The 15011-nt window shown below is 34.4% G+C and overlaps 1 protein-coding gene across 16 annotated transcripts in view; it reads right to left on the reverse strand.

Annotated features, from left to right (window-relative positions):
- Positions 1-53: 53 nt before the first annotated feature.
- The window catches only part of LOC122713134 (nuclear receptor coactivator 3-like), a 92667-nt gene continuing 77709 nt past the window's right edge, over positions 54-15011 (reverse strand). For 9 of the 16 annotated variants that reach the window (XM_043933312.1, XM_043933310.1, XM_043933307.1 and 6 more), the window contains 14 exons: positions 13885-14989; positions 13542-13664; positions 13050-13376; positions 12602-12910; positions 12349-12514; positions 11862-12037; positions 11354-11686; positions 11155-11267; positions 10896-11022; positions 10367-10652; positions 9062-9382; positions 5319-5498; positions 4353-4429; positions 54-1362 (listed from right to left, as the gene is read on the reverse strand). In XM_043933312.1, coding sequence (XP_043789247.1) covers positions 1285-1362; positions 4353-4429; positions 5319-5498; positions 9062-9382; positions 10367-10652; positions 10896-11022; positions 11155-11267; positions 11354-11686; positions 11862-12037; positions 12349-12514; positions 12602-12910; positions 13050-13376; positions 13542-13664; positions 13885-14989 — 3721 coding nt within the window. In that variant the 3' untranslated portion in view covers positions 54-1284. The remainder of the gene's footprint in view (positions 1363-4352; positions 4430-5318; positions 5499-9061; positions 9383-10366; positions 10653-10895; positions 11023-11154; positions 11268-11353; positions 11687-11861; positions 12038-12348; positions 12515-12601; positions 12911-13049; positions 13377-13541; positions 13665-13884; positions 14990-15011) is intronic. The other 7 variants (XM_043933324.1, XM_043933315.1, XM_043933318.1 and 4 more) reach the window with 5 other exon arrangements.

Raw genomic sequence — 15011 nt, forward strand, 5'->3', positions numbered from 1 at the left:
TAATAATAATAATAATAATAATAATAATAATAATAATAATAATAATAATAATAATAAAAATAATATAATAAAAATAATAATAAAATAAAATAAAATAATAATTATTATAATAATAATAGTTATAATCATATTAACAACAACAAGTATTCTTTGTCACATTTTGGTTGCAGATTCTTACAATCACAAATATATTATTCATAAATGTAATAGTCAAAAAGGATCGTTAAATTAAGAGAATACGTGAAATAGTGCTCTATTTGTTTTCTTTCGTTTTCTTCCTCTTTATCTTCATTTTCATTTTTATCATCCTCTTGTGTACAATAATTAAACCTATAAATAGTTCTATGTTCAAACAGCCAATGGTATAATAAAGTATACCTTTGAGGTACCTACGTAGTTTCTTCAAATGATACCAAATACAATACTGACGACAATGTGTAGCAACCCTGAACATAAGAGTTACACGGCCGTCAATCCATCGTGTCGGTATTATATTTTTATATTTTTATATTTTTATATTTATATATTTATATATTTATACTCAAATATTATCCGAAGCTAAGATTTCCCGAAAAAGGCTTCCTTCCTTTTATATATATATGTATATATACATACTCATATATGTATGTTTTATATATATATATATATAAAATTATCGTGCTCTCCGCGTCCTTGTATACTTATTTTCATCGAATCGCGAAATCAATGTTTCAAACTCTTTTCTTGAATTTCCGATCCATCGATCGTTCATCAATCATAGATTCACACAGTCTTCTCGATTAATCCCTCGCGCAAAATACAGATTATTCATCTCAACGAGATCGAGAATAAGGTAATACATTCACCGAAAAAATCTCGACACAGCCAAACGGGAAACGAGAAACTTTTGGTCCTTCGAGTTCGAATGAAATTAAATATCGATGTATCGTTCGATATTTCCATGACATTTTGTTTCGCGATTTTGAAGAATACCAAGGCAAAAGAACGGAAAGCACGATACGTTTATCTAGCTTCTTTAATTTTTTTTAATCGTCTTTCAACATTGTATTTGGTGATACGTATCTGAATACTGACTTCGTGTGTTGCAACGCTTACATATAATACAATTAGTATCCATTACGTATAAGGTGTATATGCATGTATATACGATCGATATTTTTCCTCTATTTATATTTTCTTCTTTGCTACGATCCTCGATTCCTGTTTTCATTCTTCCTGTTTCTGGTCTCGTGCTTAAACGTATATTATATAGATCCCTTTACCGTGCAAAATGTTGGCCGGCAGTCACTCGGACAACAGTTTTTGTAACAGGGACGATTGATTCACCTTTGGATCACCTCGAGCCACTTCCTCCATAGAAGTCTGAAAAATTAATTTCGTTCTGTTAATCGATATATTTAAATCTTACGAGATTTTCTAATAAGAGATTTAAGATAGTGGCAACCAGTTTTATTTTTTGTTTTTATTTCGTTTTCTCTTTTTTTTCTAATTGTCATTTAGTTCAAAATGTAGAAAAAAAATTGGACAGAATATTGCGCGACAAGAATACGAGAATGATATCGTGAAGTTATATGTGTTGTGTATATATTTGTTGCATAATTCAATAATTGTTTCGTGCAAGAGATACGATATCAATTATTATTCTGTGCTACTTTTGATTTCACGATATTACATTATGTTACGTAATGAAACATTTTTTTAACAAAACACTAAAGAGAAATATTTTTTGACATATGTAAGAAATGGAGAGAAATAAATATATATAAATGATTCCAAAAAAAAAAAAAAAAATATTTTTAAAATCGATTACAGATAAAATATAAAAGTGATGTTAAATCAATATAAAAATAATAATAATAATAATAATAATAAATAATAATAATTTAGAATAAAAGATCGCGTTAAATAATCCGTCCATATCCACATTTTGAATATTTATAAAATACGTGACTCAAAACTAATGCGTTTCTGTTTAATGGGTTTGCGAGTATTCAAAAATCGTATAATCGAATAAAATAAAAAAATTCACGAATTTTTGAAATATATTCTTTTTAATCATAATCATTTAATCGAGTTTTAATTAAAAATTTTAATCGATTAATTTTGAATATCACGTTGGCTCTTTTTTTTTTTTTCAAATCACGAATTCGATCGAAATACATTTTCGAATACTCACGCCTCATCTTATATTTTCTTCTGCACAAAAAGCACAAAATAAACGGCAAAAAAAATCTTGAAAAACTTTTTGGAATTCAAATCGATCGATAGATCGATATCGTTTTTGATAGAATGCTTCTGCGGAGACGAACGCAAAGTCAAAACTCAAAAAAAAAAACTGTACTAAAGCCACATATGTTCGCTAACATTCAAAGTTCCAATGCACACCAAAGGCCGCTAATCTAATAACGTTGAAAAAAGAAATAAAATAAAATAAAATAAAATAAATGGGCAAGAAAGAAAGATTCGTTATAGCCGTCCGCGAATTAAAAGTATTAATAAAGAATATTAATATAGAAAATTCCATTGAGATACAGAGAATTTAATTTAAAAAAAAAAAAAAAAAAAAAAAAAAAATATTCGCGAATGGCCTTCAGAGGCTGCTGTTTCTTCTCACTTCCGTGAAACTTAACGTAACAATAGTTCTGCCTCATGCAACGGGAGCAATCAGCATACGATAGAAAAATAGTAATAAGGAGCTACGCGCTTAGATGTCCATTTGGCTCACTGTGAAAAAGCATTACAATACTAAATGTACGTTACACGATACAACAATGGCAGTGTGATTAATATTGATTACTTCGAATGAGCTTAAGCTTACGGCACCATCACCCTGTAGAAATATAGAGGAAACAACGTGTCTCCGCACCAATCATATTTATGCTTGAAAACATCAACGAATAAATAACTAGATGCTCAATTTTTTTTTTCTAATTTAACTAAAATATAGCAGCTTTAAAGGAAAAAAAATACCATATAAATACAATGCAGCAAATATCTCTTTTTTTCTTTTTCTTTTTTTAAATATATTAATTTTTAAACACCTACACGGGTTTTTTTGAAAACCCAAGAATTGAACTTTTTTTTCATCTTTCGAATCGTTTCAGAATTTTTCTTTTTTTTTTTTCATCATCGAAAAGAATAACATTGATATCTAGAATTATTATACGCGAACAATAAAAGATATTACATTTACATGGTTATTTGCAGTTAATACAATATAGAAAAATAAATAAAATTAGTTTTATGCATAAAAATATGACGGTAAATAGATCGTATGGGACGCATTTAATTAAAGAATTTCTAGTCATTTTTCGAGACTGTATCTCTGGTTTTGCAGCGATAATATTAGACTAACTGATACAGTTACATAAAAAGGCAAAAGTTGCATTTATTAATTTATAAGTTGCCACTGAGTGTAAAACTTGAATAAAATAAGCATACTATGTTATTATATCATGAAAATTTATCAAGAATCTTCGATATACCAAAAAAAAATATTCCATTTCTATTAAAATATGATTAGAAGAGAGATGTAATAATAAGAAATTCCAATTTTTCTCTGATTAACGTTCAATAACTCATTACGATTATTTCTGCGGCTCTAAATACAAAAAAAAAAATAATAGATAAAAATAAATAAAAAAATAAGAGAAAAAGAATTATTGAAATACGAATAATCACGCTTAACAAATCAAACAAGTTGATGGCTTTATCACACTTTTCTAACGTGTATTCTTTGTACGTGCACGGAAGACTGATCAATCGTACAAAGTTTCTTATAAACGTCTATATTCGCGAATATAGAGGACTTAGAGAACTTACTCATCGAAATTTAAAATATCTACTCGTATTCGATTAACTAAAATTGTAAGAAAAAAAAAAAAAACAACAATTAGAGAAAAGGAAGACACGTAATATATTTGTCTCCAAAAAAATATTATTTCTCGATACGCAGTACGATACGATATACACGGATATTCTCATGGATACCTCTACTAAACTTAAATAGACAATTAAATAAATATAATGACGTTGAAAGAGTGACGCATGCAAAAAGAGAGCGCTAAAATATCCTCTACAAGTTTTACGCTCAGTGCGTAGAGAGAGAGAAAAAAAAAAAGTACTCATTAAACATGTCGTGCACAATAAGTTTTGAAGCCAAGCGAAGAAGGGAAGACATAGCATACAAAATCAAAATGGAAATAAATTTGAAAAAAAAAAAGAAAATAAATAGATAGATAAAAAAAAATTGTATATATAAAGAGAAAGAGAGATAAGTAAATAAGTATATATGTATATATAAATATATAATATATACGTATACGTAAAAGTAATTGTCGGAAGGGTCTTACCCTGGAGGACGAGGGGGCACTTCCGGTACTCCCAATGGCCCAGCTCTTGGCAGGGCCATCGCTAACCACAGCCTCACCTAGTTAGGACATTGTAACAGTAGGCGTTACCACCAGTCTTTTTATTAGAAGTAATTTGCATTTTCTTACAAGAAGCGGGCGTAATCGTGTTTGTGTGTCGGGCACACCTTTCAATCCTGTACACATATACGTAGTAGACACACAGATAGCTATTTTATTCTCACGCACACGAGAGATAAAAAAGTTTTATAAAACGACCGATGTTTCAATCTTTCGATTCAATATTTTTAATCCGCGAAAAAGAATAACTTTTATCCGAAACTCTCGATAAAAAAAAGAAAGCAATTCTATTCTATTCATTCATTTACTGCTTAAATAATTTGCTCATCCCTGCATTCATTTTCCTATAATAAAATTTAATTCAACGATATATAATTAATAATAATACGTCAATACGTCAAATACGTCCTTATTTACAAAGATTATTGTTTACAGATTAAGTTACTTATTTTTTTCTAAAAAAAAAAAAAAAAGTAAAAAGAAAATTGAACGTATATAAATAAATTCGAAAATAATTTTTATTTATAATATATGCAGGATACCTGTAATACTTTTTCACAGTTTCCATTAATACACGCGTTATTTACAACGTGTAGAAATAATAATGAAAAATCGGTGAACATTGTGCAGCGGAACGAAATGAAAACTAATCAAATTTTTTGTTAGTATGGAGAAAACCAACTGGAGGATCGTTAAGGATCGAAAAATGAGTTCCTCCAAATAAAATAATCGAACTGATCACGCGCACGCCGTTTCGATTATTATAACGATCAAAAATTTCTAAGAAGAAAAAGAGATTAAGCGGGGAAATAATATCTTTTCCATTCCTTCTCGTCAGACACACGAATTTCAAAAGGGAAAACGAATCTCCACTTTCGATCGACGTACCTGCAGAAGACATTTCGAACGTTAAACCGAGTGCTTCGAGATCATCTTGCGATACTTGTCCGGATAGGTTGTTCTGAATGTTGTTAGGTATCCTTTGTTGCTGCTGTTGTTGCGTTCGCGCCCCAACGATCGCTCTTCTCAATTCTTGCCTTACAAATTCCGAAGTACTGCTAGCGTTTCCTGTCACAAAATCAAGTAAAATTCGTTATATATTTTAATACACATCGCGCGTAATACATCACGATTTATATTTTATTTTATATCTTTCTGTTTTTTTTTTTTAATTTTTTTTTCTTTACTTTTCTTTAATAACAAATCAATGGTAATAATAAGTTAAGTAAAGAAGTAGTTACTTATAGATCGTGTATTATCGTGCAAGCCATAACGTAAAAGTTAGTCAAAGGTATAGGATGAATGTTTTATTACAAAATGCGATATATATATATATATATATATATATATATATATATACACACACAATATTGCGTTGACATAAGTTCGATAAAATAACTTATCCTGTAATTAATCGGTCTTTGGCCTATCCATTAATGGATATTTTATCACGATTTTCTACCACGAAATATTTCTTGATAGGAGAAAAGATAGGAAAAAGAAACAAAAAGAAAAAGTAAAAGTAATTGACAAAAAAATGAGACAAAATTTCGTTCTCAAAAGAAGCATCGTATAAAAGTTTTGATCTTCCTTTTTCTCTTTTTTTTTTTTTCTTCCTAATTTAACATTACACGTATAAGATGAACATTTAACGTAAATTGTGTTTAACGATGCTTATTGCACACTGCGTTTAGTAACGATGATTAATCACAAAAAGCTCGATGCACTGTACATGAAAATGCGTCGTAGTTTTGTTAGTAACGAATCTTAGTTTCGTTATTTAAAAACATACGTAACAATCCTGAGAACCATGGATTCACGTTTATTTTTTAATTATATGATACCGGATGAACATTGAATGGAAATTGGAGAATGATCAAGATAACTAAATGCTTTAAGTTTCCATTATATAGTTATATAGTTTTCATTTCGCGTGCAACTTGCCAAGTTCGTCGACAATGTCGATATTTAATTTATTAATAATTCTATATACGATCGTTAGATCGTTATTCTATAATTCTGTTTTTTGTAAAAAAAAAAAAAAAAAAAAGAAAGAAAGAAAGAAAAAGAATAAAATAAAAATTCATAATAAAAAACTTTACAAAACAATTTGTAAATAAATTTCTTTATAAAATCTTATAATTTGCAAATTGTGGAATAATTAATATTGCAAAAAGCAAAAATCTGCTAATATCGATAAATATTAAAAAATAATAATAATAAAATAGAATAAAAACAAAAAGAGAAGAGAAATAATGGATTAATTAAACTCAAACAATTATAAAATTACGCAAGATATAACATGTATATGAATAATATAAACACATAAAAATAATTCACATGGATAAAAATCGTGAATGGATCGAAGATTGATGAGAAACATAAATAGAAGAAAAACGAAGCGTGATATAACAAGCGTATAGTTGAAAATTATGAGTAATAATTCTTTTAAGTCGATATAAATTACATCGATATATGCGAAATTAATTTATATCAGTTAGAAAACATGTTTTCATAATATGATAAATATCTTTATAATTTAACAAATCGATAAACAAACACCGTTTTTGATATCGTTTAATTAATCGTTCAATAAAGAAGAAAAAAGAAATATATTTTACATATTTTTAAAATCTATAAACGACATATCGATATATTTTTAATTTTACCAATATAAGAAATTCAATCTTACGATATGGAGCAATATATTAGTTGTAACACAAATTTTATAAACGTGGTGCAAGTGACAGTGACGCTAATTTACATGATCCGGAAGTGCCGGAGGTAATCACTAAATAGTGCAAGTTCTGAACCGGAAGTGGGCAAATGAAAATTTCCAATAATTTTATTCTTTGTTAAATAATCTTGTTTTATAATTCGTTATGAAAATAGGATATTTTCCAATCAGATTAGAATCGATAAGTATTTTTTCTTCATTTTTTCCTTCATTTTTTTTTTTTTTTTTTTTTTTTACTGAATCAAAGTTTGCAAACTTCCGTTTCCATTCCATCTTAAACAGTACGGTGATTTTAACGCATACGGGTCACAAGAGAAATACCTAAAAAGATATGATACAAAGGGCAATCTTTCCTACATGACTTATCTACTATGTCATTACATATAAGTACATCAGTGTCTACAATCACCATAGGAAAGTGTAATCTCTACATCGCTAAAAGAAGTAGAGTGCATAATCGAACATTACGGTTGTATCGTTGGAATTAGTGTGAGAAGGGGTATAACACGTAAATGGGGGTGAATTTGTACTATGTTACAATATGATTTTTAAAAACGTGGAGATGGATCGATCGTTTCTCCCAAAGGGACGAGACACGTTTCACAGAATGAACGAATGTTTCGAATAGAATTTAACAAAATTCTATTTTTCTATATTATTATAATTCTAGAAAGAATTATTTCGTTATAACCATTAGGGCCACGTATGAATTATTATTCACAAAATGAAAGGATTTTACGATGAGAATGTGAAATCGTCGAAGTTAGTTCACAGTTAATGATAGCCGTCTCTTCTTTTCTTTCAATCGCATATTATTAAAAAAGATTCGAACACGTTACCCGTATAAATACTTAGTTTTTTCGTTTTCATTATTGAACATTATTAAAAAAAATATATTATATAACGTTTGAAAAATAATTTAAATCCATAAAAATGTAAAGAGTAACGTATGCGTATCTTTTAAACGAAAGGAAGAAGAAGAACGGAAAGAAAGGTCAATATTCTTCGATTCGCAACTTTATACTCATATAATGTGAACGAAGAATATAATCCATAGGTATATAGTTACGACGATAACCGATTCACAGAACTATGAACAAAAAAGCATCATGCAACATTTAACGCTATTTCGATAAGATATGCTATTATATATTGGATTTCCCCTTATACACGACAGAATTCGAAAAGAGAATTATAGTGATGATTCACTAACTACTAAGATTTATGTTACAAAGCTCGAATTCGAGCGAAACACTTGGAAATAATTGGAAACTGTAAGAAAACGAAAGATTATTTCTTCAACTTTCACAGAGAAACCATACGAATACGTGTTATTAAACGATAAAGATTCGAATAGCAGGAACGATGTATGTCCTTGATAATTAACAGATATATTAACGCCTCGATGCACGAGAATGAATTCTCGTTTTTGAATTCGTGAAGACGAAGTGATTCGTGCGACTTCGATGACGAGAAACTCGACGTAGAATTTGATTAGCCACGCGGCAAGCACCATTTCCCACTATGAGACGTAAAAGAGGAAATTTGATAGAGGGAGGACATCGAGCGTATGAAAACAACATTGCAGCTTAAATGATGATTTGGATGATCGTCATATTTACACTCGCTTAAGTAGATACATCGATGGATATACATATGATGAATGATGCGTGATCTTTACCACGTATGAAAGGAGAAAGAGAAAGAGAGAGAGAGAGAAAAAAAAAAGAACGGTGTGTTGAACGGAATGAATATCTCATGCCATCGTAGCCTCGATCTCGTGACACGAGGGAGGGGGGGGTACTTTAGATACAGAGAAGAAGGGCGTATACGGAAGGGGGTGTGATGATGACGAAGTGATGGTCACATGACATTAAGTGGTCATATGACTTACCACCCAATTGGTGATTGACAGGATTACCGGGAGGCAAAGGCCTGGCGTCCTGCGTGTCCCCAGGCCCTGACGAATAGAGTGGAACAGTCGTCCGATCGTAACAGAACTGATTGTTCTGCATGTCAGCTGTGTTGATAGTATTGGCGGTGTGGTATATCATAGAAGAATGTTGTTGATTGGAGAAGTGTTGTTGGGTATTCGTTACGTTGTGTTGATTATGAGTCGGTGTTGCCGGGTTGCAACCCGAATGTGGATGACTAGGTGAAAGAAGGGGTTGTTCCTTACTCACTCCGCCGTAGTGCCGGGGCGAACCTACCCCACCTGCAACATCAAGCTTGTCTATCTTCTTGTTCCATCCATCTTATAGCAAAAAAACGTTATAACGCTTCTATCAAGTTTTCCTCCGTGTTCCGCTTCGAGATTCGATACGTATAATAATATTACGATACCCTTTTCTTCGATCATCGATGATTTAATAACTTTCGTTTGAACGCTGATACGGATATCAAATCCTATTATTTTCTCTCTTTTTTTTTTTTCTCTCTTCTAACATACAATGTAATACATTTTTTAATTATATCTCGTCTAATAATGATAAATTATCGATTCTAAAAATCATTTTAAATGGTATAATTTCTTTTTAAACTTACAGTAAAGAAATTTAATCGAAATAATATTTGTTGAGAAAATATTATAAAAGTTATTAATTTAAAGAAACTTGACTGATAATATCTAATTTAAACGTATTCGTTTTATCTTTGAATATATAGGACAAAAACACATAATTTGTATAATCGCTTGTATACTTACCTAGATTAATAAAAAAAAAAATATTTGTTTAAATCACACCTTTCGTTCGTTCGTTCGTATATGCATATTTACTTATACAAATGCTTAAGATTAACCGCACTAATATAGAGTATATACATACGAATAACGACGCGACGATACGAAATCACAACGCGATCACTGTTTTTGAACTTTTGAACGCTTTGTTGTGTACGAAATACATAAAGATAAATTAAAATTAGCATTAATTACACAAATATCTTAAACATTAAAAATTGTTTACAAACTCTTTGACGATTCAATTCGCAAATACTAATAGCATAATTTTACATTTTACAATCGCATAAAAAAAAAAAATATCACAACCTATACGATCGACAATATATAATTTGAAACGTAATAAATGTACTACCTATAATAATGAGCGAAAAAAAAAAAATCTCGATATAAATACTGACAATATGCAATAATAGTAGAGGATAAAAAAAAAAATTTTGAAACGGAATATCAACCTACCTGGCAATTGAGTCGTGGCCGAAGGTGTAGACGTGGTCCGTTGCAATCGGTATTGGGCAGAAGGATTTGGAGCACCGGGGTTAGGGCCAGGTGGAAATTGGGTAGCAGTGGGAGATGTAGGTGGAGGGAAAGTTTCCGCCGGAAACGGAGATTGCCGAGCAGATGCCGGAGTCCCTGGTGACGGCATCGATCTCTGTTGCTGTTGCAATTGTTGTTGGGCGGTAGATTGTTGCTGCGTTCTCACCTGGTTAACGGTGAATAATCTCGGGGTATTACCATAGTTGCCCTTTGTCATAAAACGTGAAAGAAATAAATTAAACGTTCGTATTCGTGGTTAATTGTAATTAAAGAGGAAAGAAAGAAGAAAAAAAGAAAGAAAGAAGAAAGAAAGAAAGAAAGAAAGAAAATTATTTTAAGAAACTAGGCATCGGTCTTTCGGTTAAATAAAAATAAAACTTAAAAATACAAATGAAACTACGCAATAGGCATTTAGGACGCCTAGTCTAATTAAACGACTCTTGATACGTACTTGCGTCACTCGTGGTGACAACGGTTGCGGATGCGAAAATGACAAAATACCAGCGGAAGAATGAGGCGAGAGTCGTGCTGCCGCAGACACTTGTTGACCACTGTTAAAATTACTGTTTACGATAGGACTATGGAGGAGAAAAAAAAAAAAGAAAAAGATCGTTATATATATAATAAATAAAAAAGCAACATAATAATTTAATACAATTACATAACATATAACATATAATTACATAACATAATTCGTCGAGTTTACTTACTGTTGTGGTAACGTTGAAGGATGAGAATAAGAATGTGCAAGTCGGTGACCGGAAGGCATCTGGACGGATCCCCCATAACCTGGAGACACTTGTGAATCTGGTACACTCGACCGCTGGAAACAACGATCGAACGAGAGAAATAGAATTTTTTCTTTCTATTCCTACTATATTGATCGTTGAATTTTTACTTTACAATTACCTGTAACGATACGTTTGGCGCAACAGTATTGTTCAGAAGGTTATCGATATTGTGAATGGTAGTAATTTGTTCCGGAGCTGTAGCATTGGAAGGAATGAGTAATTGCTGTTGCTGCTGTTGCTGCAGCAACCTCTGCTTCAATTGTTGTTGCTGCTGCTGCTGCTGCTGTATCAATTTCGTCCGTTGCTGTTGCAATTGTAATTGCTGCTGTTGCGTAAATTGAGCAGTCGTCTGCCTGATCCCCGGTTGCGTGTTAAACCTCATCCTCGGTTGTTGCTGATACATAGGAGGTGGCTGGTAACTATGACTCGTCGTTACAGGTGTGGTACCCAACTAAAATTACATCATAAATATTAATATATAAGGATAACTTGTTATATAACACAGTTGCAACAAGTACAAACTCGACAAATCGAAATTATCGGAACGGTCGATGGTAAAAGTATTACCAACGATTATTACGAGCGTATATATATAAAAAGTACGCGCAGAAAGGGTATCGACTTACTGCGGTGGAATAAGCTGGAGGCGTGCTAGGAATTGTTATGGTGGAAGACGTTGGATTTACGGCAGTCTCGCATAACATCAACGACTTCTGTATCGCGTTTATCGCCATCGTCTCGTTCATCGCGTTGTTTTGCGGCGCTTCGGTTACATCTAGGAGATTTGCTATCGCAGACGAATCTATTGAATAAAAATTATCGTCTATAATGGTAATTACTTTCGCTGTCACGCGTAACAGGTTAACGCATAACACAAATAGTTCCCCACGAGTGTGTTAGCTTATCGTATGTATGGCAAACGTATCTGTACGAAGAAACATCGATCAAATAAAGAAGCAAAATCGCAAATCGTTTGTAATATTATTCGCCGTGACAGCGAAGGTATAGAGTTATGTACTTCGAATAATCAAAAAAATGTGAAAAATGTGAAAAGACGAATATAGATTAGATACGATTCGTGCGTTTTAGCGACAACGACGCTCAATTCTATACCTGTAATAGCTTCGTCCGGAACGAATTCGATAACTTGATCCAAAATATCGGAAAGATCGGGATCCGACGACTGATTATCCCAAGTATTAAGATCCGTGCTTGTTTGACGATACTCTCCGCTGCTCGTAAATTCCGAATCCATTTGACCCATTTGAGGTCTTTGTTGCTGTAAAAAGATCCAACAAACAACAATAATTATTTTCATTTCATCGCGTATCCAATTATTTTTAGGATACGATGAATCGATCATTACCTGACTTAGCATATGAGTGAGGTAGGTATTGGTTGTTTGACGATGAGGTAGTTGTCTCGACTGTGTTTGGAGCGGTGTTCGTGCAGAAGTTGCGGTTGTCGTAATCGTATTATTGCCACCGACCGACTGCATACTGCTACCTGTCCAGGGTTGCTGCTGCTGTTGCTGTTGCTGCTGCTGCTGCTGCTGCTGTTGTTGCTGCTGCTGCTGCTGCTGTTGTTGCTGCTGCTGCTGTTGCTGCTGCTGCGATTGAGATTGCGTTTGTGGCTGTGGCTGTTGCGATTTCAATCCTATGCGGACCAGCTTATCCTTAAATAATAAACGAGAAAACGATTAACGATTCGATTTTTCCTTTTTTTTTTTTTTTGTTTATTTCTAGCTCTAGAACGAACACGAAGAAAGAAGAGACATTGACCAAGGTATTAGGGTATTACGATATTATATTTACTTGTGGTGTTGCCGATATCACAGATGCAGGTATTGGCGGTATAGTGGTTGGCTGAGGAGGCTGCTTAGCCAACAACGAAGCTAACATTTTATTCCTCTCCCAGAGCTTGCTGGTCGCATTCGTGGACGTGCCGGAAGAAGAAACTTGGTGAGACCCATCCATAGGTCGCTTCGCGGCTATGTTCAAGTCGCCATCTTCGCCGGGTCTCTTCTGACCAACCTGACTGGAACTGTGTCCAACGTTGTCACCCGATTGAGACGGTGATGGCGTGGTGTTCCGAAATCCAAGATTTCGTAACAGAGAATCCTCTTCCCTTTGCGGCTTACACTGTTCGAATCGTCGTACAGTTTAATCGATTAACGGATTCGACATCACATGTTCTTACACGTTTCATGGTAAGAGAAATATTCATCGAATTATTTTCACGGGTGAGAAGAGGTTTTATATATCTCGAGTAGAAACGGTAAAAAATGGAAAATACGATTTACTCACGTGTTGTTCCTGTACTTTCCTCTCATCGTCTTGATCTTTGAGAAGTTGTTGCAACAGTTCGTTTCTCTTTTTTAAACCAGCGCGAGCCTCCTCATCCTCGTCGTCGTTCTTTTCGTTCAATAGCTTGAAAAACAAATAAATTGGATCGGGTGTTGGATCACAAGAAAGAAGATTTCCGCGATATGATATATAGCGGGTGGAAATGTATGGATCGATCGATCGACCGATTTTTATCGACATATCGGCCGATCGGCAAATAAATCGGAAGAAAGTTTGAGAAAAGGAAGGGAAATGGAGACCAAGTCCGACGGGCATATGTAATGGCAATGATCGAGCGGTTTACCTGTAACAGCATATTATTTCCAAGCGACGATTTCGAGTGCTCCATGCTCGGTTTGGGCATGTTGCTAGGACTCGTGCGCACTTTATTATTATGCTCCGGATGAAAATCGTCCTCATCTTGTTGATTCAACAAAATCTTTAATATCCTATGCTTATTTTGGCTCTCGGTATCGTTACTCGTATTGTCCTGAGTTTCCTCACTAGCACTACCGCCCTTGGTCAACAAGTTTCTCAGTCTACCGGACTCGGTGGACACGACACTGTTCTGAGTTTCGACGACGGTCGCGGTAGTTTGAGCCGCGGTCGGTGCTTGTGCGACAACCGGCGTCCCAGCAACGGAGGCGGGATTGCTTGCCCTCCCGTTGTTTCCCTCGATGACGGATTGGTTGGCGGTGGTCGGGCAACCGGTGGCGGTGCTCTTCCCTTCGTCCTGCCTCTTGGGCGTCAATCCGGGCGCCGCTCCGTTGGCACTAACACTACTACTAGCGGCGCTGTTCGTCAACGAGGAGGTCGATTCCTGAAGCGGACTGAGGGAGAAGGAATTACTGAAGGTGTGAGCGGCGTTGGCCGAGGTCGGGCTGAACGCGCGTAGGGGACTGCAGTGAGGCGCCACCGCCGAGTTAGAGAAGGTTCCCTGGGGACTCGGAGATGTCGGGGCTGGCTGGGAAGATGGTCGTGAATTCGGTGGCCCGCTCGCTCTCGACTCGGGCCTATCTGCCCACCCGCTGCTGCTGTCCAAGTCCCAGGTGGAACTGGGGAACAGCTCGAATTCCAAGTCCATGTTCCCCGAAAAGTGGTTGAACGGATTACTGGTAGTTAGCGACGGCAGGGGGTTGCACGACTCGGCCGCGCTAAACACTATCGAGTTCGAGGATGTCGCACCGGCGGTACCGGTGTGCGACGACGTGCCCGCCAACCCCCGGCTACTCATACCACTCACTTGACCGTTCAGATGCGCCACCGCGGACATCAGCGGGCCACCCACGTTATTGTTATTGTTACCATTATTATTATTACTATTATTCGCACAACGGTTACTAGAGTGTCCGGAGCACACTTTGTTGTTGGAAAGCTGACCACCCTCGATAGGCGTTAAGTCATTGTCCCTATCATGGACAAGAAACAAAA

This window comes from Apis laboriosa, unplaced genomic scaffold, assembly GCF_014066325.1.
Source record: "Apis laboriosa isolate Shangri-la unplaced genomic scaffold, ASM1406632v1 scaffold22_cov146, whole genome shotgun sequence".
Classification (NCBI taxonomy): Eukaryota; Metazoa; Arthropoda; class Insecta; order Hymenoptera; family Apidae; genus Apis; species Apis laboriosa.